Source organism: Carcharhinus amblyrhynchos, chromosome 1, assembly GCF_965287045.1.
Source record: "Carcharhinus amblyrhynchos chromosome 1, sCarAmb.v2.hapA, whole genome shotgun sequence".
In the NCBI taxonomy this organism is placed as follows: domain Eukaryota; kingdom Metazoa; phylum Chordata; class Chondrichthyes; order Carcharhiniformes; family Carcharhinidae; genus Carcharhinus; species Carcharhinus amblyrhynchos.
Genome location: NC_137324.1, coordinates 12,569,475 through 12,595,966, shown reverse-complemented (window position 1 = coordinate 12,595,966; position 26,492 = coordinate 12,569,475). Strand labels below are relative to the sequence as shown.

Genomic DNA, 26,492 nt, shown 5'->3' with positions numbered 1-26,492 from the left:
TCACTGTTACCAAGATGAGCTTTACATTCCATTTTTATGAAGTGAATTTGAATTCCATTAGGGTTTGAGTCCATGTTTGCAGAACATTGGCCTGAACCCCACGATTGCCAGAGCAGCGATTGCCGCTCCATCCTGGTTATAGAACATAGAACATAGAACATTACAGCGCAGAACAGGCCCTTCGGCCCACGATGTTGCGCCGACCAGTTTTTAAAAAAAAAACACTGACCCACTAACCTAAACCAATCCCTTCTCGTCCATAAACCTATCCACGGATCTCTTAAACGCCCCCAAACTAGGCGCATTTACAACCGCAGCTGGCAGGGCATTCCAATCCCTCACCACCCTCTGGGTAAAGAACCTACCCCTGACATCCGTCCTATAACTACCCCCCCCTTAATTTAAAGCCATGCCCCCTCGTGCTAGCTTTCTCCATCCGAGGAAAAAGGCTATCACTATCCACCCTATCTAAACCTCTAATCATCTTATATGTTTCAATAAGATCCCCTCTTAGCCTCCTTCTTTCCAGCGAAAACAACCCCAAATCCCTCAGTCTCTCCTCATAGGACCTCCCCTCCATACCAGGCAACATCCTGGTAAACCTCCTCTGCACCCTCTCCAAAGCCTCCACATCCTTCCTGTAGTGTGGGGACCAGAACTGCACACAGTACTCCAAGTGCGGCCGCACCAGAGTTGTGTACAGTTGCAACATGACGCTGCGACTCCTAAATTCAATCCCCCTACCAATAAACGCCAAGACACCGTATGCCTTCTTAACAACCTTATCTACTTGATTCCCAACTTTCAGGGATCTATGTACACATACACCTAGATCCCTCTGCTCCTCCACACTACTCAAAGTCCTCCCCATAGCCGTATACTCAACACATCTGTTACTCCTACCGAAATGAATTACCTCACACTTCTCTGCATTAAACTCCATCCACCACCTCGCAGCCCAGCTCTGCAACCTGTCTAAGTCACCCTGCAAACTATGACACCCTTCCTCACAATCTACCACACCTCCGACTTTGGTGTCATCAGCAAACTTACTAATCCACCCAACTATACCCTCATCCAGATCATTTATAAAAATTACAAACAGCAGTGGCCCCAAAACAGATCCCTGAGGCACACCACTCGTAACCGAACTCCATGACGAATATTCACCATCAACCACCACCCTCTGTCTCCTATCTGTTAGCCAATTCCTGATCCAAGTACCTAGATTACCCCCAATCCCATACATCTGCATTTTCTGCAGAAGCCCACCATGGTGAACCTTATCAAACGCCTTACTAAAATCCATATATACCACGTCAACTGCCTTACCCCTATCCACCTCTTTGGTCACTTTCTCAAAGAACTCAATAAGGTTAGTAAGGCACGACCTACCTGCTACAAAACCATGCTGACTGTCTCTAATCAATTCATTACTCTCCAAATAACTATAAATCCTATCCCTAATAATTCTTTCTAAAACCTTGCCCACAACAGAAGTAAGACTCACCGGTCTATAATTCCCAGGGAAGTCTCTGTTCCCCTTCTTAAACAATGGGACAACATTCGCTGTCCTCCAATCTTCCGGTACTATACCAGAGACCAACGATGACCTGAAGATCAGAGCCAGAGGCTCTGCAATCACCTCTCTAGCCTCCCAGAGAATCCTAGGGTAAATCCCGTCCGGACCAGGGGACTTATCTATTTTCAAGCCCTCTAGAATATCCAGCACATCCCCGGTATCAACTGCAATACTTTCTATTTTACACCCCTGCACCCCAGTGTCCTCCTCAGCTACATTCATGTCCCCCTGCGTGAACACCGAAGAGAAATATTGGTTCAATGCCTCTCCAATCTCTCCCGGTTCCACACACAACTTCCCTCTACTGTCTGTAACTGGCCCTAATCTTGCCCTAACCAACCTTCTGTTCTTGACATACCTATAGAACGCCTTAGGATTCTCCTTAATCCTATCAGCCAAAGTCATCTCATGTCCTCTTTTAGCCCTTCTTAACTCCCGCTTCAACTCCCTCCTAGCCAATCTAAAGCTTTCTAATGCACTACCTGAGCCCTCAAGCCTCATCCGAACATAAGCCTCCTTTTTCTTCCTAAACAACCAATCAACTTTTTTAGTACACCACGGTTCCCTAGCCCTACCAAATCCTCCTTGCCTGACAGGGACATACCTATCACAGACCCACAGTAGCTGCTCCTTGAAAAAATTCCACATTTCGGACATTCCCAGTCCCTGTAATCTCCTAGTCCAACCTATGCTTCCTAATTCTCTCCTAATAGCCTCATAATTACCCTTCCCCCAGCTAAAACTACTGACCCGAGGTTCATGCCTATCCCTATCCATCACTAAGGTGAACGTAACCGAATTGTGGTCACTATCACCAAAATGCACACCAACTTCCAAGTCTAACACCTGGTCTGGCTCATTACCCAGCACCAAATCCAATATAGCCTCACCTCTAGTTGGCATATCAACATACTGAGTCAAAAAACCTTCCTGCACACTTTGAACAAAAACTGACCCCTCTAACGAGCTAGAGCTATAGCAATTCCAATCAATATTAGTAAAGTTAAAGGCCCCCATGACAATTACCCTATTACTTTCACTCCTAACCAGGATCGTCTCCGCAATCCTTTCCTCAATCTCTCTAGAACTTTTTGGAGGTCTATAAAAGACTCCCAGCAGGGTGACCTCTCCTCTCCTATTTCTAATCTCCGCCCAGGTTATGTCCTGGGATGTCTTGCCGGAGGAGGGTGGAATTGCACCAAGAAACTCCAAAGGGAAGATTCTCAGGGCTGTGAGGGAAAGAAACAGGAGTGGGACAGAGTGGATGGGCATAGACTTTCTGTCCCGCTGCAGTGGTCGATTGGCGCGGTCATCAGTGAAGATAGCACCACAAAGCAGCCCCATGTCCAAAGCCATCTTCACAGCCTTGTTATACCGACACAATCGGGGGTGGCAATCGCGGGAGGGAAGCTCTGTCGGAGTGGTGATCACTGCAGGTGGGGTGGGAGGGCTGGAGGGGAACTCTAAAGACAGGGAGCGACTGGAAAAGGAGGGGTGGGTCCAGCACAGGACACAGTCGGTGGTAGGTTGCAGATAGGGATCGGCACAGGGGATGAAAGGCGAGAGGGGGGGTTTGTGGAAATTGGATTGGGTGAGGGGGCAGGCAATGGAAATGTCTGTTGATCTCGCGTGAAAATTTTGTGCGAGGCTGTAAAATCCTGCCAAATGTCAGTACAACCTGACTTCATGAGGTTTCGTGGAACCAATAATTCAACGCCTCCATCTCACAATCCCAACCCACTCTGACTCTGTCTCTTATTCTGCCCTCTTCTTTTTCTCCCTTGTACATGACAACAAAGTGGGATGCTGTTACTGAAGAGCAAGAGCAATGTTCCCATATTAATGGGACGGCATGGTGGCACAGTGGATAGCACTGCTGCCTCACAGCACGAGGGACCCAGGTTCGATTCCCGGATTGGGTCACAGTCGGTGTGAAGTTTGCACCCTGTGTCTGTGTGGGTTTCCTCCCACAGTCCAAAAGACATGCTGGTTAGGTGCATTGGCCATGCTAAATTCTCCCTCACTGTACCCGAACAGGTGCCGCAGTCTGGCGACTAGGGGATTGTCGCAATAACTTCATTGCAGTGTAAATGTAAGCCTGCTTGTATCACTAATAAATAAACTTTAATATTTTCATAAAACTGAAACATATTTCCATTTAAAGGCTTTCTGAGAGGTTGGGTGCAGTAGAATAACAGCTGCGGGGACCAGAGTACGTGCGCTGTTGGCCATGTTGCATTGGCAGGAGACACAATGCCTTGAATTCTCCAGCTGTTTACACCACAGCTGCCAGCGAGCACGGAGAATTCGGCACTCAACCAAATTTCTGTTCACTGCAGCAGGACTGGAGAATCCCGCCAGTGTGAATGGTCGGAGAATCCTACCCAATCTTTACTTAACCCCATTGCTTTGCCCTTTCCCCTGTAATCTTCAGGCTCTCAACCAATTTCTAAATGAAAACCATGACTTTTGTCTGTGTCCACCAAATTCCAGATTCAAACCACTTACTGGTTTTTACCCCCTCCCCCTCACAGACAGTGACCCGAGGCTGGAATTGAACCTGGGCCCCTGGCGCTGTGAGGCAGCAGTGCCACCGTGCTGTATCAAGAAGAAATTAGATGTAGCTCTTGGGGTTAAATGGACCAAGAAATTGGGATAAGGGGGGAATCAAGATATTGAATTTGATGATCAGCCATGATCAAAATTAATGGAGTACCAGGCTCAAAGGGCCGAATGGCCTAGTTCTCCCCTTACTTTTGATGTTTCTATCTCTCGAGCAACACTGATAAACAGATTAATTGATTGTAATCAGACTGTTTTTGAGAGGAACTTGCTGAACATGAATTGGCTGCTGTGTTTCCTATATTACAACACTGACTACACTTCAACCAAGTAGTTAATTGGCTGTAAAGCACTTTCACACATCCCAAAGTAATGAAATGGAATACAGACATGCAAGTTCTTTGAGTCTGTTGATTTGGATTGGACAGCATTATTGGCAACACATCTCAGATCCTGTTGTAACACTTGAACTATGCCGAGAGTTCCAACTTGAGTAGAATAACTAATGACCCTTCAGAAGGCAGAAGATGAGAAAACCCTTGAACTAATTTTTTGTACTATGCTTCAAAGTCACAAGGATATGAATGGCACACTGATAGCTGATGAACAGGTGAATAACATTATGCAGGTCAATGAAAAACAGTACAAAAAAAATGATTTTCAATTGTGTCCTCATTCTATGAACACTCCAGGGAAACTGAATCTTGCTAATCCAGTTTGCACTTTACCTCTTTGAACTACAGAACAGTGACTGACCTCTTACATCCAGCAGCATCTGTGGAGAGCGAAATAGAGGTTCTCTCCGGCAAGAAAAACATCTGTTCTCTATGGACGGGGAACAGCCTTGTTGGACTCACAGGTTGAACTGGAGGCCATTCAAGCCCCCTGAGGAGGCTGAGGTTACCTTTTGGGCAGTACCACCCTGGCACCTTGACACTGCCAGCCTGGCACCTGGGCAACACCCAGTCGTAACATTGGAACTGCCCCACCAGGCAGTACCAGGAGGCAAGGACAATGGATATCCATGCGTATGGCGCTCGCAATTGCGGGAAGCAGGGAACTGGTTGAGGGTGCCTGCAGTAGCAGGGGCCTGACAGCTCTCCCTCTCTCTTTGTCTGTCAGGCCCGTGCAGTTGCCATTGAACATGTACAAAATCAGAGGTCTGAACACAAGCAGTAGCTCCCTCTGCAGGCTAGCTGGTGAATTAAGCCCAGCCCACTGCTTGAGCAGCTAGAAATGGTCGAGACCATTTTTTCAGTGACTAAGTGCGTAGGATTGGGCGTGAAACCGCATCCAAAAAATGGATCAAGAATTCTTCTGTTTTCATGACTAGAAACAATTATGTAAAATTCTGCCCAACATGCTGAGTCTGGGAATCATACAGACTCAAAACGTTAACTCTCTCCACAGGTGCTGCCAAATGTGGTGAGGTGTTCCAGCTTGTTCTGTTTATATTTCAGATTTCCAGCATCCACAGCATTTTCCTGCTATCTTTTATCCTGCCCCTTGTCTTACTTTGAACAGTGAAATCAGAGATTGTCTGAATGACACCCTCAAATCTGAATCACTGGCACGGTGCCACAGTGGGATAGCACTGCTGCCTCTCAGCACCAGGGACCCAGGTTCAATTCTGGGTCATTGTCTGTGTGGAGTTTGCACTTTCTCCCTGTGTCTGTGTGGGTTTCCTCTGGGTACTCCAGTTTCCCCCCACTGCCCAAAAGACATGCTAATTTGGTGGATCAACCATGTTAAGTTGCTGCTTCATGTCCCAAGATCTATAGGTTAGGGTAAATAACCGGGTAAATGTCTGGAGTTAGAGGGATAGGGCCTGGGTAAGATGCTCTGTGGGTGAGTTGGTCAGACCCAATGGGCTAAATGGCTTTGTTCTGCACTGTAAAGATCCTGTGATCCACTCAGTCCCCAGTTCTGCCCATCCATTTTTACTTTAACCAACAGAATAAAAATCATTGGTCTTTTTCATCCAGGACTTCTGTCTTTATCTTAACCATTTCCTTGAAAGATATTCACAATATCCGAGTCCTTGTTCACACTTGTAGCACTGATCAAACTCTCAGATGATGTGTTAGAACATAGAACATAGAACATTACAGCGCAGAACAGGCCCTTCGGCCCACGATGTTGCGCCGACCACTTACAAAACAATGACCCACTAACCTAAACCAATCCCTTCTCGTCCATAAACCTATCCACGGATCTCTTAAACGCCCCCAAACTAGGTGCATTTACAACTGCAGCAGGCAGGGCATTCCAATCCCTCACCACCCTCTGGGTAAAGAACCTACCCCTGACATCCGTCCTATAACTACCACCCCTTAATTTAAAGCCATGCCCCCTCGTGCTAGATTTCTCCATCAGAGGAAAAAGGCTATCACTATCCACCCTATCTAAACCTCTAATCATCTTATATGTTTCAATAAGATCCCCTCTTAGCCGCCTTCTTTCCAGCGAAAACAACCCCAAATCCCTCAGCCTCTCCTCATAGGACCTCCCCTCCATACCAGGCAACATCCTGGTAAACCTCCTCTGCACCCTCTCCAAAGCCTCCACATCCTTCCTATAATGTGGGGACCAGAACTGCACACAGTACTCCAAGTGCGGCCGCACCAGAGTTGTGTACAGTTGCAACATGACGCTGCGACTCCTAAATTCAATCCCCCTACCAATAAACCAATGTTGGTCTATGCCTGGTTGTAGACCGAGGAACAAAGTGAAAAAATGCATTTCTTATACCTCACTGTAGAGGTACCAAAGTCTATGGTGATGAGGGATTATTTATTCCCTACCTGGTCAGCTCCATGTGTGCTCAGAGAGCATGTCACCCTCATAGCTAGCGTCCCTATTAACCATTTCCCATCAATGCCTCTACTTTCTCAGGAAGCTAAGGAAATTTGGCATGTCCACTACGCCTCTCACCAACTTTTACAGATGCTTCATGGAAAGCATCCTTTCCGGATATATTGGTATATCTCTTGCTCTGACCAAGAACCCCACACACCCCAGACATTTTCTCTTCCACCTTTTTCTGTCAGGAAAAAGACGCAAAGGTCTTGAGGTCACATACTAACTGACTCAAGGACAGCTTCTTCCCTGCTGCCTCAAGACTTTTGAATGGACCTACCTCATATTAAGTTGATCTTTCTCCACACTCTAGCTATGACGAACATTACATTATGCATCCTCTTTTTTCCATCTGATGACAGCAGGGAAGAAGCTGTTCTTGAGTCGGTTGGAATGTGACCTCAGACTTTTGTATCTTTTTCCCAGTAGAAGGTGGCGGAAGAGAGTATGTCCGAGGTGCGTGAGGTCCTTAATTATACTGACTGCTTTTCCAAGGCAGCGGGAAGTGTAGACAGAGTCAATGGATGGGAGGTTGGTTCGCACGATGGACTGGGCTTTGTCGTTTATTGCAATCTTGAACAGGGCAGGAGCCATACCAAGCTGTGATACAACCAGAAAGAATGCTTTCTATGGTGTATCTGTAAAAGATGGGGGGGAGGCATAACATGCCAACTTTAATGCTCCCAGCCAATGAAAGCAAGCATGCCGTGTGGGCAACAAATGCTAACCCAGCCAGCAACACTCGCACTTCACAAAAAAAATGAAAAAAGCTACAGTACAATCTCACCTATACCTGACATTGTAATTACAGGCTTCTTGGTCATTTTATGGACCATATTCTCTTTAAGACATTCCATTTCTATTTAAGTGCTTGCTTGCACAGTTAAACTGATCATTATTTTCTTTCACTCACTTAACCATTGTACTCCCACAAAGTTCAAGCTCGCAAATTGAACGACGAGCAATTTGACTCCATCCCAGAGTGTCTGATGTACATTCATCACAGCATAACTCTTGTCATAACATGCAGCTGAAGCTAATCGGTCACACAAGCAGAATTTCCCACTCTACGCTGATGGGAATCCTGTTTTCCATCTATCTCTCTGGATATTTTGGGCCTGTGTCTCTCTTCACTCACGGCTAACGCAGGCTCAAAATCTTCAGTTCAGGCTTTCTGATCCATTTTACAACACTGACTACGCTTCAGATAACATAGAAACATAGAACAGTACAGCACAGTACAGGCCCTTCGACCCTCAATGTTGTGCCCAGCTATGTCCAAACCCAAGATCAAGCTATCCCACTCCCAATCATTCTGGTATCCCTGTCATTCCTATCCGATCCCTATCATTCAAGTAGCTTATTGGCTGTAAAGTGTGTCCTGATGTGATAAAAGGGACTATAGAATTGCACCTACTTTATAGGAACTTTGAGCGAGGTTGTTAATTATGCTGTTGAATCCAAATCAAGAGACATAAAGTACTTGTTTGATGTCATTGGCTGTGGACATCCCTGGCAGGTCCAGCTTTTACTGCCCATTCATAATCACTCTTCAGAAAGTAGAGATGAGCTGCCTTCCTGAACCGCTGGAGTCCATTCCGATAGAAACATAGAATCCTACAGTGCAGAATGAGGCCATTCAGCCCATCAAGTCTGCACTGGCACAATCCCACTCAGGCCCTATCCCCATAATGCCATGCATTTACTCTAGCTAATCCCCCCTGACACGAAAGGGCAATTTAGCACGGCCAATCCACCTAACCCGCACATCTTTGGACAGTGGGGGAAAACCGGAGCACCCGGAGGAAACCCACGCAGACATGAGGAGAATGTGCAGTTTCCGCACAGACGGTGACCCAAGCTAGGAATCGAACCCATGTCTCTGGCGCTGTGAGGCAGCAATCGTAACCACTGTGCCACGTGACACCATGTGGCATGGCAATTTTTACTTGACTTCTCCATGGCTGTCCGGTTCAACTGAATGGCTTGCTCGGCTGTCTCAGAGGTCAGTTAAAGGTCGACCACAGTGCTGTGGGTCAGGAGTCACATGCAGGTCAGACTGGGTAAGAATAGCTGATTGCTGGAGTAACGTCAGTTCACCAGTTGGGCATGAAACAACTATCATTTATTGACAACATAGAGTCTTGCAGATTAGTAACTGCCAGTCAGTGCACAGGAGCACTCTGAGGAAAAAAAAGCTTGTGTTTGTTTTTTTTATTTTAATCATTTGTGAGACATGGGCATCCCACACATTGTGGTGTCTGGCACCCTTTAAGGGGTGATCGGCCAATGGGGTCGCATGACGTGGGAAAACTAATCAGGGGACCAAAGTATGGGTTGACCCCAGCAAGGCTTCTGGGTTACATGCAACATATGAGGGGGGGGGGAGCGATGGCCGAGTGGTATTATCGCTAGATTATTTATCCAGAAACTCAGCTAATGTTCTGAGGACCCAGGTTCAAATTTGGCCAGGGCAGTTGATGGAATTTCATAGAAACCTACAGTGGTCATCTAGCCCATATAGTCTGCACTGACCACAATCCCACCCAGGCCCTATCCCCATATCTCTACACATTTACCCACTAATCCCTCTAACCTACGCATCTCAGGGGCAATTTTAGCATGGCCAAACAACCTAACCCGCACATCTTTGGACTGTGGGAGGAAACCGGAGCACCCGGAGGAAACCCATGCAGAGCCGAGGAGAATGTGCAAACTCCACACAGACAGTGACCCGAGCCAGGAATCGAACCCAGGTCCCTAGAGCTGTGAAGCAGCAGTGCTAACCACTGGGCTACTGTGCCGCGTCAATAAAAAATATCTAGAATTAAGAATCTACTGACGACCATGAAATCATTGTCAAAAAAATCCATCTGGTTCACTAATGTCCCTTTAGAGAAGGAAATCTGCTGTCCTTTACCTGGTCTGGCCTCCATGTGACTCCAGAGCCACAGCAATGTGGTTTACTTACAACTGCCCTCTGAAATAGCTGATCAAGCCACTCAGTTTAAAGGCAGTCAGCGTTGGACAACAAATGCCAGCCATGCTAGCGACTCCCATGCCCTGTGAATGAATAATTTGAAAAAACGTTGGTTTATAAACATTCCCTTCTGGGTAGGAGAAGCTACAGCTAAAATCTGCCAGAGGAACCATGCCTACTGCTTAATCCTGATTTGCACAAAATATTACATGGCTCCAATAATTGCACAAGGACAAGGGGACATGAATATACTGTTCACACCATCCAGGTCTTCTGGTTCCGCCAAAGGCGGACCCCCACACCATGGGTTTCCTGGCGATATGGGGAGTCAGTGGGAAATCCTGTTGACAGCGGCAGGACCAGAAGATTACATTGCCATGCACCGCGAGAAAGACTCCGCAGGAAAGGCCAGGGAATCCCACTCAAGGTTTTTGACAAGAGGCACAGAGGGGAAAGTGAGGAAGAGCTTATCTTGTGAAGTGAAAGGAGACAATCAATGATTTCAGAAGGAAATTAAGTAAACTTGCAAGGATTCAGGGATGGACATAGAAACATAGAAACACAAAAACATAGAAAATAGGAGCAGGAGGAGGCCATTTGGCCCATCGAGCCTGCTCTGCCAATCATCACGATCATGGCTGATCATCCAACTCTGTAACCTTATCCGGCTTTCTCCCCATAGCCTTTGATCTCATTCGCCCCAAGTGTTATATCTAGCTACCTCTTGAATATATTCAACGTTTTGGCATCAACTATTTCCTGTGGTGGTGAACTCTACAGGCTCACCACTCTTTGGGTGAAGAAATGTCTCCCCATCTCCATCCTAAATGGTCTATCCTGAATCCTCAGAACCCCTGGTTCTGGACTCCCCTACCATTGGGAACATCCTTCCTGCATTTAGCCTGTGTAGATGGAGAACGAGTCAGACTGCATGGGGAACTGGCACAAACTCAATGGGCTGAATGGCCTTATTCAGTTCCATAGAGTTTATGGCCATTGAGAGTCTCGATTTTGGAGTGAAAATGAACATTTTTTTTGATGTTATTAGGAAGTAGTGTTTGTAAGGAGTACAAAGTGTTGGATTTGAACCCAGATCTGCCTTCACCCTTTCACAGAATGTCGGGCGATTCTGTTGCCGGTAATGACGACCACATTGAAGGAGCTGATTCAGAAAGGCAATGAGGAGGATGCGTGTGTCGAACTGCTCAGCAACATCCTGGAGGTTCTCTACCAAAAGAACGTGGTAAGTACGGCACAAAAACAGAATATGCTGGAAAATCTCAGCAGGTCTGACAGCATCTGTGAGCCAATATTTTGAGCCTAGATGACCCTTCATCAGATCTCCTCTGTGCCCATCCCACTCAAGTGAGAACGGAGGATTTGGCAAAGAGACAAAGCTCCATTCACTTACAGCGGCACTGGAGAATCCAGGCACGGTGGCATAGTGGTCAGCACTGCAGCCTCACAGAAGCAGGGATCCAGGTTCAACTCCAGTCTTGGGTGACCATCTGTGTGTATACAATTGTGAAGGGCATAGATAGGATGAACAGTGGGAAGCTTTTTCCCAGGTCGGAGGTGACGAACACGAGGGGTCACAGGTTCAAAGTGAGGGGGCGAGGTTTAACTCAGATATCAGAGGGACCTTTTTTATGCAGAGGGTGGTGAGGGCCTGGAATGCACTGTCAAGCAGGGCGGTGGAGGTGGACACGCTGGGATCATTTAAGACTTATCTGGATAGCCACATGAGCAGACTGGGAATGAAGGGATACAAACAAATGGTCTCGTTGGACCAATGAGCGGCGCAGGCTTGGAGGGCCGAAGGGCCTGTTTCTTGTGCTGTATTGTTCTTTGTTCTTTGTACTTGTCTGTGTTGCGTTTGCACACTCTCCCTGTGTCTGTGACAGTTTATTCTGTCTCTCAGAATCGCTTCCAATAATTTGCCCACCACTGGAATTAGACTGACCAGCCTATAACCTTATGGCCTATCCTTCGCACCCTTTTAAAATAATGGTGCAATGTCCACAGACCTCCAATCCTCTGGTGCCTCACCTGTATGTAGTGAGGATTGGAAAATCACCCTCAAAGCATCTGTTATTTCTTCCCTGGCTTCCTTCAACATAGTAAAAAGTCTGTGTTTACCCCAGTCCAACGCCGGCACATCCACATCATTCCTTCAACATCCCAGGATTCCTGTGCTGTATTGTTTTTTGTTCTTTGAGTTTGCAGGTTCTCCCCGTGTTTGTGTGGGTTTCCTCTGGGTATTCCAGTTCCCTCCCACAGTCCAAAGGTGGGTGGATTAGATTGATTGGCCACGCTCAACGTGGGGTTACGGGGATCGGGCCTGGGTGGTGGTGCAGGCTCGATGGGCTGAATGGCCTCTTTCTGCACTGCCAGGATTCTGTGATACTATGATTAAACAAGGGCAAATCCGGAGACTTTCAACAACATTTCAGGTCTTTGGGCTCTGATGAAGGGTCATCCAGACTCGAAACATTGGCTCAATTCACTCTCCACAGATGCTGTCAGACCTGCTGAGATTTTCCAGCATTTTTTGTTTTTGTATCAGATCTTTGACCTTTTCTGTTCCAATCAACACTGCAGTTACACTCACATTCTCCTCTTATTCTTCCTCTCAAAAGTTGTTAACTCACATTTCCCTGCATTAAATTTTATGTGACTTTTAGATATCCAATCTGTTCACCTGCAATTAACTATAATTTTCTCCACAGTTAGTTACTTGCCTTATTTTTGTGGTGTCTGTAAATTGTTATGTAGATATATCCTCCAGGGGATATCACTATTACATCCCTCCAGCCTGTAAAAAAAAATCTATTAGTGACTGTTTTCTGTCCCTTAACAGCCTTCCATATCCATGGTATAACCATATCTTAAAAACATTTACCTTAATTTTATCACCAAGCCTCCTCTTTAGTGCCTTATAGATCATAGAATCCCTACAGTGCAGAAGAAGGCCATTCGGCCCATTGAGTCTGCACCAACTACAATCCCACCCAGGCCCTATCCCTGTAACCCCACGCATTTGCCCTAGCTTGTCCCCCGACACTAAGGGTCAATTTAGCATGGCCAATCCACCTAACCCGCACGTCTTTGGACTGTGGGAGGACCCGGAGGAAACCCATGTAGACATGGGGAAAGCATGCAAACTCCACGCAGATAGTGATCCAAGCTGGGAATTGAACCCAGATCCCTGATGCTGTGAGGCAGCAGTGCTAACCACTGTGCCTTATCACACACACCTTGTAAAACTACACGCACAGTTTGCATTTATATAGCACCTTTAAAGCATTAAAGCTTCCCAAGGAACTTCTCTGTCAAGTTAAATTTGAAACTGAGCTACGTAAGGGATGGATGAACCTAAAGCTTTTTATAGTTTACTCATTCGTGTCACAAGTAGGCTCACATTCACACTGCAATGAATTAACTGTGAAAAATCCTAGTTGCTGTGCTCCAGCTGTTCAGGTACACTGGTGGAGAATGTAGCATGGTCAATGCATTTAACTATCAGGTCATGGGAGGAAACTGGAGCACCCGGAGAAAACCCAGGCAGTCACAGGAAGAACTTACAAACTCCACACAGCCACCCAAGCTGGGAATCGAACCGCAGTCTTTGGCACTGTGAGGCAGCAGTGCTAACCACTGTACCGCTGGCTCAAAGAGGCAAATTTCACGGAGCACCTTAAAGAAGGAATGGGAGGTACAGTGGTGGAGAGGTTTAGGGAAGGAATTTGAGCTGAGGGCCTAACCGTCCGAAAAGCAGCTGCTAACAGCTTACTTAAAAAAAACATTTTTGACATTTTCGTTAAGTTAAATTTTTTTTTAACTTTTGAATTTTAATTTTTTTTTAGGGTGGCACATGGGCACAGTGGTTAGCGCTGCTGCCTCACAGTGCTAGGTTCCCGGGTTCGATTCCAGCCGTGAGTGACTGTCGGTGTGGAGTTTACAAGTTGTCCCCACGTCTGTGTGGGTTTCCCCTGGGTGCTCCGGTTTCCTGTCATAGCCCAAAGATGTGCAGGTTAGGTGGATTGGCTCTGCTAAGTTGCCCCTTAGTGTTCCACGATGCGTAGGTTAGGGGGAATTTGTGGGGTAACTGCGAGTGGTTACAGGGATAGGGTTGGGGAGAGGATCTGGGTGAGATGCTCTGTCAGAGTTGGTGCAGACCTGATGGGCCAAATGGCCTCTGCTGCACTGTAGGGATTCTATCAGGAGAGCCAGCAGTGTGCTTTCACTTTGAAATGGGATTTCTCACATCCATAGCAACGGTGAACTAGATCTTGTTGGCCTCCTTCTGCACCAAACGGATTGTATTATTCTATGTTCCCCTGAGAACCAAGAAGATTAAGAGGAAATTTCATGTTTGTGTTCAGAGGTTTTAAAATCATAGAATCCGTGCAGTGCAGAAGGAGGCCATTTGGCTCTTTGAGTCTGCACCGATTCTCTTTGACAGAGTACCTTACCCAGGCCCTTCCCCCACCCTACTGCTGTAACCCCACACATTTACCATGGCTAATCCATCTAACCCAAACACCTCTGGACATGAAGAGCTAATTTAGCATGGCCAGTCAAGCCTATCCACTCATCTTTGGACTGTAGGAGGAAACCCGGAGCACCTGGAGGAAGGCATGGGGAGAATGTGCAAACTCCACGCCAAGACACACAAGGGACTGGAATTAAGCTTACATTGCATCCTGTGGCACAACATTCTCTAAATGAAGGGCACATTTAAAACAATTGGTAAAGAAGCTCGAGTGAGATGAGGCAACCTTTTTCTCATGTGGTGTCTTGGTGCAGTGCACTACCTGAGAGGGTGGTCAAAGCTAATCCAACAGTAACAGTTCGATGCAGAAAAAGCAGCAGGTGTGGGGCTGGGAGCCGGGACAGGCATGATAGGGAGGCGACAGCCTATTGGTATTAAAGTTAGACTATTAATCCAGAAACTCAGCTGGTGTTCTGAGGACCTGGGTTCGAATCCCGCCACGGCAGATGGTTGGAATTTGAATTCAATGAAGAAAATCTGGAATTATCAACGTACTGATGACCATTGTCGATTCTCAAAGAAAAACAATCTGAGTCACTAATGTCCTTTAGGGAAGGGAATCTGCTGTCCTTATCTGGTCTGGCCTACATGTGACTCCAGAGCCAAAGTAACGTGGTTGAGCCTCAACTGCCCTCTGAACCAGGGTAACTGGGGATGGGCAATAAATGCTGGCCAGCCAGAGAGGGCCCTGTCCCACCAATGATTAAGGAAAAGATGGGCCGAATGACCTCTTGCTGCTCTGTAAATTTCCATGATGATGCAGGTGCAGAACTACAGAGGCATGAATGTAAAATACTGGAATATGCCCTTGGAGGAACTTAGCTGCGTGATTGGTACCTCAGCAATCGAGTTAGATAATCGTGATGGATTGGAAATGAGGTTTCCACCAAGATCAATTGGCTCAGACAGGAAGCAGCTGAAGCTTTGTTTGTGAAAGGGGATAAAGCAGATTTAAATTTATTGACAGAGGAGCCGGGGGAGATGAGGAAACATCTTTTTATGCAGCGGGTTGTTATGATTTGGACTGCGCAGCCCTGACAGGTCGGCGGAAGCAGATTCAATAATAACTCTCAAAAGGAAATTGGATATGTGCTTGAAATGGACAAAGAAATAGGATGCAATGGAAAGAAAGAGGATATCAGTCAATAGGAAGGGAGGATATTAATCAACAGGAGGGAGTTAAAATGATCTTGGCTGAGCTGGCGTACATGCTGATCCTCAGTACATATTATAGGCCCCTGGTGGACACAAGGAGCATCGGAAGCAGGCCTGCACTTCGGAGCCATCAATTAGGGCACTTAAGAGTGCCAGTGCCACAGGAAAAGAACATCCTTGCCACAGAGGATGCAAACCAGACACCCTCTGGGTAAAGGATCTGTTTAGCTCAGACGGCTGGATGGCTGGCTCGTGATGCTGACCAGCACCGACAGCGCAGGTTCAATTCCCGTACCGGACCGAGCCGATTCGCAAAGGCCCCTCCTTCTCAACCTTGCCCCTCGCCTAAAGGGTGGTGACCCCTCAGGTGAAATCACCACCAGTCAGCTCAACCCACACCGCCCTCCCCCCTCCCCCCACACGATCCAAAGGGAGATTATGCCGATTTTACCTTTTACTTGAAGCACGCAGAGTAAACGGTACGAGATGTCAGTCAACATCTAACACCAGCTTTAGGCCATTTTCGACATCACTGTCCCAGTCTTTCAATAAACGCACGCAACTCAACTGTGGCACAGTGGTTAGCGCTACTGCCTCACAGCGCCAGGGACCTGGGTTCGAGTCCCGGCCCCGGGTCACTGTCTGTCTGGGGTCTGCACATTCTCCCCGTGTCTACGTGGGTTTGCTCCTGTTTCCTCCCACAGTCCGAAAGATGTACGGGTTAGGTGCATCATGCTAAATTGACCCTAGTGTCCTGGGATGTGTAGGTTAGAGGGCATAGTGGGGTAAATATGTGGGGTTAAGGGGATAAGGCCTAGGTGGGGCAGGCTTAATTGTCTGAATGGCCTCCTTCTGCCCTGTAGGGATTCTATGCTCAGCAGCGTGAGGGTTACCCACCCCCACCCTCCACTGCATTGCCCCCAATCCCACTACCCCCCCCACCCTCCAACATTCTCCATACCTCTCATCCCTCACCAATAGAAGGCCCTGGTTATTCATAAAGGCCCTGCCTTCCTCACCTTGTCCCTCGCCTGAGGTGTGGGAATCACTGTTTGAAATTACGAATTCCTTCAGTTTGGGATAGCGATGAGGAGGAATGTTTTCTCTTAGGGGGTGGTGAGTCTCTGGAACTCTCTTTTTCAAAAGGCAGTGGAAGCAGAGCCTCGGAACATCTATTTGGCGGAGCGAGATAGATTACTGAAAAGCAGGGGTGAAAGGTTACTGGGGTTGGAGGAAATGTGGAGTTGAGGTCACATTCAGATTGGCCATGAGCTTGTTGAATGGTGGAGTGGGCTTGCGGGGCCGAGTGGCCTACTCCTGCTCCGAGTTGGTATGTTCATAAATCTATGGGGATAGACTTCCAGCACTGACACTACATCTGTCTGCTCCCATTCACTTCTCAAAATTTGTTGATGGCACAATGGTTAGTACTGCTGCCTCACAGTGCCAGGGGCCCGGGTTCAATTCCAGGCTTGAGTGACTGTCTGTGTGGAGCCTTGCATGCTCCCCCCATGTCTGCGTGGGTTTCCTCTCAACAGCATTCGGTCCTGCAACAGCATTCGGTGCTGATTCTTTTCATTCATTCGGGAGACATGGGCGTCACTGGCTGGCCAGCATTTATTGCCCAACCCTAATTGCCACTGGAGGGCAGGTGAGAGTCAACCACATTGCTGTGGCTCTGGAATCACATGTAGGCCAGACCAGGTAAGGACGGCAGATTTCCTTCCCTAAAGGGCATTAGATATGTTTTTCTGGCAATGGTTTCATGGTCATCAGTAGATTCTTAATTCCAGATTGTTTTTATTGAGTTCAAATTCCACCACCAGCTGTGACAGGATTTGAATCTGGATCCCCAGAACATTAGCTGAGTTTCTGGATTAATCGTTTGGTGATAATACCACTGGACCATCGCCTGGTCTCCTCACAATAGGAAGTATGTGATTGCACTAGAGGGGATACAGAGGGGGTTCACCAGGATGTCGCCTGGGATGGAGCATTTGAGCGATAAGGAGAGACTAGAAAGGCTTGGACTGTTGCCTTTAGAGCAGAGAGGCTGAGGGGGGACATGATTGAGGTGTATAAGATTATGAGGTGTACGTAGAGGGTAATTAAGAAGCAACTTGGTTGAGGGGCCAATCACAATGGTTTATGGTAAGGGGCAGGGGATTCAGAGGAGATTTGAGAAAAAAACTTTTCACTCAGAGAGTGGTGGGAATCTGGAATGCGCTGCCCACTGGAGGTCGGAAACCTTACAACCGAGGGCAGCGCATCACAATAAATGGGCAGTACAGTGTTTAGTTTCATCAATCAGGCACAGGCTAATCACACTCTGCGACCCCTGCTTCCCGTTCCGTGGGACCATCCCATTTGGAGTTTAGAAGGCTGAGGGGGGATCTTATAGAGATCCCCTTCATTATAAGGTAATGAAGGGGATGGATAGGGTAAAGGTAGAGAGATTCTTCCCGCTTAGAAAGGATAGCAGGACTAGAGGGCACAGCCTCAAAATAAGGGGGTGGGGGCAGTTTAGATCGGAGTTGAAGAGGAACTTCTTCACTCAAAAGGGTGGTGAGTCTCTGGAATTCTCTGCTCATTGAAGTGGTGGAGGCTACCTCGCTGAATATATTTAAGACACGGGTAGATAGGTTTCTGATAGACAAGGGAATTAAGGGTTATGGGGAGAAAGCGGGAAAGTGGAACTGATCCACTTCAGATCAGCTGTGATCTTGTTGAATGGCAGGGCAGGCTCGAAGGGCTAGATGGCCTACTCCTGCTCCTATTTCTTATGTTCTTATGTTCTAAATCTCTGGGGAAGCTTGCAGAGAAAAAATTGGAAGCTCGACAGAAGAGTTGTCGTCATGAGACATGTTAACTTTGATGAAGTGGCCTGTTGCGGGCAAGCCGTGTGAGAAGGGAGGCTTAACCAATGTACTTGTTTCTTTATTCGACACGTAAGCAGGAGTACCAGCGAGGAACGCTTATTAGGTTTAGTACCTTGTAGTGATTGTACTTAGTCTGCAATATTCCATTCCTGAGTGGGCGAGCAGCGAAACTATGATGATGATTATAATGCTGGGTTGCAGTTTTTAAGATCAGTTAATGTTGCTCATAGTTTAACATTGCTGATTCATTTTAAGATGACTATATTTTCAAGTGCAAGGGAATAACTGGAAGCTGGACAGTTAGACTGCAGAGTAAGAGCATCAAGAACAATGCCATTTTAAATCCACACCTCGGCTTACCAGGCTTTAAGGAAAAGCAAAAATAATATACAAGCATGACACAGTGGCACACTGGTTAGTGCTGCAGCCTCACAGCGCCAGAGACCTGGGTTTGATTCCTGGCTTGGGTCACTGTCTGTGTGGAGTTTGCACATTCTCCCTGTGTCTGCGTGAGTTTGCTCCAGTTTCATCCCACCACCCAAAGATGTGCAAATTAGGTGCATTGGCCATGCTAAATTGCCCCTTAGTGTCAGGAGGACTAGCTGAGTAAATATGTGGGGTTACAGGGATAAAGGTAGGATTGTGGTCAGTGCAGGCTCGATTGGCCAGAAGGCTTCCTTCTGCACTGCTGGGTTTCAATGATTCCATGAACAATTAGAAAATGTCATCGAAATAATCAAGGAACATAAAACCAATGGAACAAACTTGCATTTGTCCAATGCTCAGAGTGTCTCGGTTTTTGGACTTGATTTGATCTAATATTGTCATATGCATTAGTATACAGTGAAAAATATTGTTTCTTGCATGCTATACAGACAAAGCATACCATACATAGAGGAGGAAAGGAGAGGGTGTAGGATGTAGTGTTACAGTCTTAGCTAGGGTGTAAAGGAAGATGAGGTAAATCCATTCAAAAGTCTGATGGCAACAGGGAAGAAGCTGTTTTTGAGTCGGTTGGTACGTGATCTCAGACTTTCGTATCTTTTTCCCAATAGAAGAAGGTGGAAGAGAGAATGCCCGGTGTGTGTGGGATCCTTGATAATGCTGGCTGCTTTTCCGGGGCAGTAGGGAGTGTAGACAGAGTCAATGAATGGGAGGCTGGTTTGCATGATGGACTGCGCTACATTCGTGACTTTTTGTAGTTTCTTGTGATCTTGGGCAGAGCAGGAGCCATATCAAGCTGTCATACAACTAGAAAGAATGCTTTCTTTCTACGCATCTGTAAAAGTTGATGAGAGTTGTAGTGGACATGCTGAACTTCCATAGCCTCTGGAGAAAGTAGAGGTGTTGGTGTGTTTTCTTAACTGTATGTTGAAGGCTCCGGAGAAGACGTCATAGCTTCTCCACTCCTGGGAAGTACTGGATGACGAAGGGTACTCTGTCCGCCATGCCCCATGTTTGTCTTCTGAGGAGGTTGGTGCGGTTTTTCGCTGTGGTGCTTCGGAACTGTCGATCGATGAGTTGAGCACCATATCCTGTTCATAAGAAGGCATCTTCCAGAATCTGGAGGTGTCTGTTGAGATCCCCCTCATCTGAGCAGATCCTGTATGCACAGCAGGTTTGTCCGTAGGGGATGGCTTCTTCAATGTGTTTAGGATGGAAGCTGGAGAAGTGGAGCATTGTGAGGTTATCCGTGAGCTTGTGGTACAGTTCTTGCCTTCAAACAACCGCACAACCTCAAACAGACCATTGTCCGCAGCAAACTACCCTGCATTCAGGAGAACAGTGACCATGGCACCACACAACCTTGCCACAGCAACCCCTGCAAATATGCCGGATCATTGACATGGATGCCATCATCTCACATGAGTGAACAATCCACCAGGTACACGGTACGTACTCTTGCAACTCGGCCAATGTTGTCTACCTGACACACTGCAGGAAAGGATGTCCCGAGGCATGGTACATAGGGGAGACCATGCAGACACTACAACAACGGATGAACACCGCTCAATAATCACCAGGCAAGACTGTTCTCTTCCTGTTGGGGAACACTTCAGCGGCCACGGGCACTCGGCCTCCAATCTTTGTGTAAGCGTTCTCCACGACAGCGCAGAGTCGCTGAGCAGAGACTAATAGTTCCACATACATGAGGACGGCCTCAACTGGGATCTTGGGGTTCATGTCACACTATCTGTAACCCCCCCCAATTTCGAGTCTTTACGTCACTCGTCGACCTGGTTGTGTACCTCCAGCGATTCCACAGTCAAGGGGCAGCTGATCTAAACTGAGGCCAAATTAAGGGGTCAGGTTAGGGGCAGCTGGACTACACTTACCTCCCAGATCTAATTGGGTCTAAGGAGCCAGGTTGTCAGTCACCCAGCGCACGAAACTCCGTTGTGAATGGGGATAAGTGAAGGGAAAAGATTGGGCAGCCGAATTAGGGATTGAGAGTCCAGATTGAGAGAAGAAGAAAAAAATAAATGTCCAAATTTTAATGATGTAAGAGAAGCATAATTAAAATCAAAAGCTAGTGGTGTTTGCTACAAATAAACCTGTTGGACTTTAACCTGGTGTTGTAAGACTTCTTACAATAAATGCTGGCCAGCCACTGATGCCCATGCCCAATGAATAAATTTAAAAAATATATGTAATTTCTATTTCTGGCCGCTTGCTGTGAGCAGGACAGACACTGATTAAACGGGAAAGTGGAGGAATTTCCTTGCAAATATTCACACGTTGAAGCCTGGGACGTTGAACTTCATTATGGACAGAATGAGAGAGTTTTTCAGGGAAACCCCATCCTGTCCAGGTAGCGGGTCAGAGTTCATGTCACGATGTCTGCCAATATGAGAGTGTGTCATAGGTACATCACGGTCAGTCACTGGTTAAAAATAGATTGTGAGGGACCAACAGGGATAGTAAACAGAGTTTTGAAATTTATTGGTGGGACAGTTCAATATAGCCATAGATCACGATGCTATATAAACGTAGCCCTTGGGGCTGAAGGGATCAGGGAATAGGAGGGGAAGAGGGGACCAGGATATAGAATCTGATGGTCACCCAAGATCAAAATGAATGGTGAAGCAGGCTTGAAGGGCCGAATGGCCTCCTCCTGCTTCTAGTTTCTATGTTTCTATCTTCCTATACATGGCGTTGATATATTTTCACTTAGACTGTTATTTTTGTTCTCACTGGGTGCAATGTGCACCAAGGTTCTGGATATTGGAATGAGATTATGGGCGGGATTTTCCAGGCTTGCCCTAAAACTGGAAAACCCTGCCCGAGGTCAGTGGACCTTTGCATGGTTTCCTCTCCCCCTCCATCCTCCCCTCCATCCACCTGCTACGATTTCCATGGCGGGCGGATGGGACGGGGAGTCTTCCCCAAATCTTAGCATTCTTTGTAATGATTATAAGGTTCAAGTATTTACTTTCAAGGAATGTAGGCTTTGATCAGCAACATCAAGGCACTGGACCCCATTCAGGGGGGGAAGAGTTAGTCTCATGGTCAGGGTTTGCTCTTTTTGCAAGATTCATCTCCCTCAGATCGATCTGCTGAGTTCTCTGGTGAGTGTGGAATGTCAGGGGCACAATGGCATTGTGGCAACTTCACAGGCCGAGTAAGGCAGAGACTCAGGCTAATGTTGACACAAGTTCAAATCCCACCATGACAGTTAGTGGAATTTTTTTATATTATTCGTTCATGGGACATGGGCATCGCTGGCTGGCCAGCATTTATTGCCCATCCCTAGTTGCCCTTGAGAAGGTGGTGGTGAGCTGCCTTCTTGAATCGCTGTAGTCCATGTGCTGTGGGTTGACCCACAATGCCATTGGTCAGGGAATTCCAAGATTTTGACTCAGTGATTAAGATAATTAATACAAGGTAATAATCTGGAATATAAACCCACGAGGCACCATGGCAACTCAACTCTCACTGATTGTCATAAAAACCAATCTGGTTCATTAATGCCCTTGAGGGAAGAAAATCTGCTATCCTTACATGGTCTGGGTGGTACAGTGGTTAGCACTGCTTCCTCACAGCGCCAGGGACTTGGGTTCGATTCCTGGCTTCAGCTTTCATCTGCACCGAGTCAGCACATCCTCCTCATATCTGCGTGGGTTTTCCCCTGGTGCTCTAGTTTCCCCTCACAGTCCGAAGGATGTGCTGGTGCATTGGCCATGCTAAATTCTTCCTCAGTGTACCCGAACAGGTGCCGGAGTGTGGCGACAAGGGGATTTTCACAATAACTTCATTGCCCTGTTAATGTAAGTCTACTTGTGACAAATAAATAAACTTTGAACTTTAAGGACACGCAGTAATGTAGTTGACTCTTAACTCTGTAAGGGCCTAATAAATCACTCAGTTCAAAGGCAATTATTGATGGCCACAAACACTTCCCTTGCCAGTGATGCCCGCATCCCATGAAAAGAATCTACAATCTGCAGTTTGATGAAGGAGATCTGAATGAATTCACAGAATCACACAATCCTTACAGTGCGGAAGGAGGCCACTCAACCCATCACGTCTGCACTGACTCTCTGACAGAGCATCATACCTAGGCCCTATCCCAGCAATCCCATGTAATTATCCGACTAACCCCCCCCCACCCCCCCGCACCCCCCCCCCCTCCCACCACCACCACCACCGCCCCCCCACCCCACCCCAGCCTACACATCTTGGGACACTAATGGGGCAATTTAGCATGGTCAATCAACCTAACCCACACACCTTTGGAGGCAAAGTGACTTTGCTAGTGGCTGTGTTTTTTTTTCATATTCATTCATGTGATGTGGGTGTAGCTGGCTCGACCAGCCTTCGTAGCCCATCCCTAATTGCCCCTCGAGAAGGTGGTGATGAGCTGCTTTCTTGAAACCCTGATGTGGATGTGCCAGCGTTGGACTGGGGTAAACACAGTAAAAAGTCTGACGACACCAGGTTTTAGTCCAACCGATTTATTTGATAGTAAACGCACAGGCTTTCGAGGTTTCCCTCTTCGTCAGGTGAATGGAGAGTTCTGGCCTCGGACAGAGCATATAAAGCACAGACAGTTTAGAGATTACTGATTAGAATGCAAATCTTTACACCTAACCTGCTGTTCAAGTCCTAAAGTGGCCGACAATGTGAGTGGAAGGAGCGTTGATCACAGGTTAAAGAGATGTGTATTGTCTCCAGACAGCACAGTGAGTGAGGTTTTACAAACCCAGGCAAGTCACGGGGGTTACAGATAGTGTGACATGAACCCAAGATCCCTGTTGAGACCGTGCTTATGTGTGTGGAACTTGGCTATCAGTCTCTGTTCAGCGACTCTGCGCTGTCGTGTGTGATGAAGGTCGCCTTGGAGAATGCTTACCCGAAGGTCAGAGGCTGAATGCCCACGACCACTGAAGTGTTTGCCTGGTGAAACCCTTCTTGAAACCCAGCAGCCCCTGTGTTACAGAAACACATGCAATGTTGTTAGGGAGGGAATTCCAGGATTTGGGCTGGGATTTAACCGCAGTGAAGGCAGAAGTGGAGATAATGAGGAGTTCTGAAACTTTTGGATCATCTCTTCGAGTTGGTTTGCTTGTCAGAAGTTGTCACAGAGGAATTCCTCATGGCATTTCCCTGAACTGAGCAGCAGCATTTTGATTTTGTCTGTGTTTGTTGTCTCTCTCAGGAGCTAACATGTTTAGCACTGGGATGAATGATGTACATCATTTTGATTTGCGTGATGGACTGGGCTTCCTTCACAACCCTTTGTTGTTTCTTGTGGTCTTGGGCATACCAAGCTGTGATACAACCAGAAAGAATGCTTTCTATGACGCATCTGTAAAAGTTGGTGAGAATTGTAGCTGACATGCCGAATTTCCTCAGTCTTCCGAGAAAGTAGAGGTGTTGGTGGGCTTTCTTAATTATAACATCAATGTTAAGGGACCAGGACAGGTTGTTGGTGATCTGGACGTCTAAAAACTTGAAGATCTCAAACATTTCTACAAATTTAGTTATGGGAAGTATGCTTAGACAATAAAGTGCACAATGTTGAGTGACCACTGTACTTACATTATATGAGGTCTGGTTGACCAGCTGTCTGTTGGTTCTGATGGTCTGCTCCAGTCTATCTCTTTGATTTGATTTGATTTGATTTGATTTATTATTGTTGTTCGTATAAAGTGAAAAGTATTGTTTCCTGTGCGCTATCCAGACAAAGCATACTGTACATAGAGAAGGAAAGCAGAGAGTGCAGAATGTAGTGTTACGGTCATAGCTAGGGTGTAGAGAAAGATCAACTTAATGCAAGCTACGTCCATTCAAAAGTCTGACAACAGCAGGGAAGAAAGTGTTCTTGAGTCAGTTGGTACGAGTTTTATATCTTCTTTCCAATGGAGGACAGTACGTCCGAGGTCTGTGGCATCCCTAATTTTTAACATCATTATGAAAAAGTACAAAGATGAGACAGAAGTGAAAGTGTTAGCCGGGGAAGACAAATTTTACAAAGCTGAGAGATGAGCAGGCAAGAGTGGACTGGAAATTACTATGTCAAATCAGTGGGAGGTTTTCAAAGGTGAAATTCTGTGGGCATAGTGTGGAGACATCCCCACAAAGAAAACTGTCAAATCTGGAGCTCCCTGGTTATCTAGCAGCACACACACCAAGATAAAGCACAAAAAGAAAGCTTGTGACAGTCACAACAGCCTTAATACTGGAGAAAGCCAGGAGGAGTACAGGGGTAAAGTAAAAACGGCATTTAAGACAGCGTCCAAAGAGAGGAAACTAAACAATGTTGGCAGGTAAAATTAAAGAAAATCCTAATACGTTTTGCCATTACATTAAGACCAAGAGAATAACTAAGGAAAAGGTAGAGCTTATAAGAGATGTGCATGGTAACTTTTGGGCTGGTGTAGACAACGCAGCAACATTCTCAATGAATAATCTGTCTTCACTAAGCTGAGGGGTGGTTCAGATATTCTAGTTAAGGTGGAGGTGTATGAAATCTTAGGTACAATAAGCATAGTGAGTGAGGATGTTCCAGAGGGGCTGACATCCTTGAAGGTGATACATCACCAGGGCCAGATGGATTGTATCCTGGGATATTGAAGGAAGCCAGGGAAGAAATAACAGATGCTCTGAGGGTGATTTTCCAATCCTCACTAGATACAAGTGAGGCACCAGGGGATTGGAGTTCTGTGAACATTGTACCATTATTTTAAAAGGGTGTGAAGGATATGCCAAAAGATTATAGGCTGGTCAGCCTAATTCCACTGGTGGGCAAATTATTGGAAGCAATTCTGAGAGACAGAATAAGCTGTCACAGACACAGGGAGAGTGTGCAAATGCAACACAGACAGGTACAAAGAACAATACAACACAGGAAACAGGCCCTTTGGCCCTCCAAGCCTGCGCCACTCATTGGTCCAACTAGACCATTTTTCTGTATCCCTCCATTCCCAGTCTACTCATGTGACTATCCAGATAAGTCTTAAACGATCCCAGCGTGTCCGCCTCCACCACCCTGCCTGGCGGTGCATTCCAAGCCCCCACCACCCTCTGTGTAAAATACAGCTGTCTGATATCTGAGTTAAACCTTGCCCCCCTCACCTTGAACCTGTGACCCCTCGTCCCAAAGCTGGAATTGAACCCAGGTCTCTGGTGACGTGAGGCAGCAATGCTAACCACTGTGCCACCATGCCACTCCTTAGGAAGGCAGCAATTGATCAGGGATAGCTAGCATACATTCGTTAGAGAATGATTGTGTCTGACTAACTTGATAGATGTTTTTGATGGAATAACAAGGAGGATTGATGAGGGTAGGGGAGTGGATATTGTCTACATAGGTTTGCTTAAGGCATTTGACAAGGTTCTACATGGCAGACTGGTCAGCTAAGGGATAAGGGGAGAGTGGCAAGTTGGATCCAAAATTGGCTCAGTATCAGGCATGTG

General features: G+C 46.7%; 1 protein-coding gene across 1 annotated transcript in view; it reads left to right on the top strand.

Moving 5' to 3' along the window:
* The window catches only part of LOC145346307 (dedicator of cytokinesis protein 2-like), a 1,149,449-nt gene that overhangs the window by 398,458 nt on the left and 724,499 nt on the right, over positions 1 to 26,492 (top strand). The window contains exon 26 of the mRNA XM_080193520.1: positions 11,099 to 11,226. Coding sequence (XP_080049646.1) covers positions 11,099 to 11,226 — 128 coding nt within the window. The remainder of the gene's footprint in view (positions 1 to 11,098; positions 11,227 to 26,492) is intronic.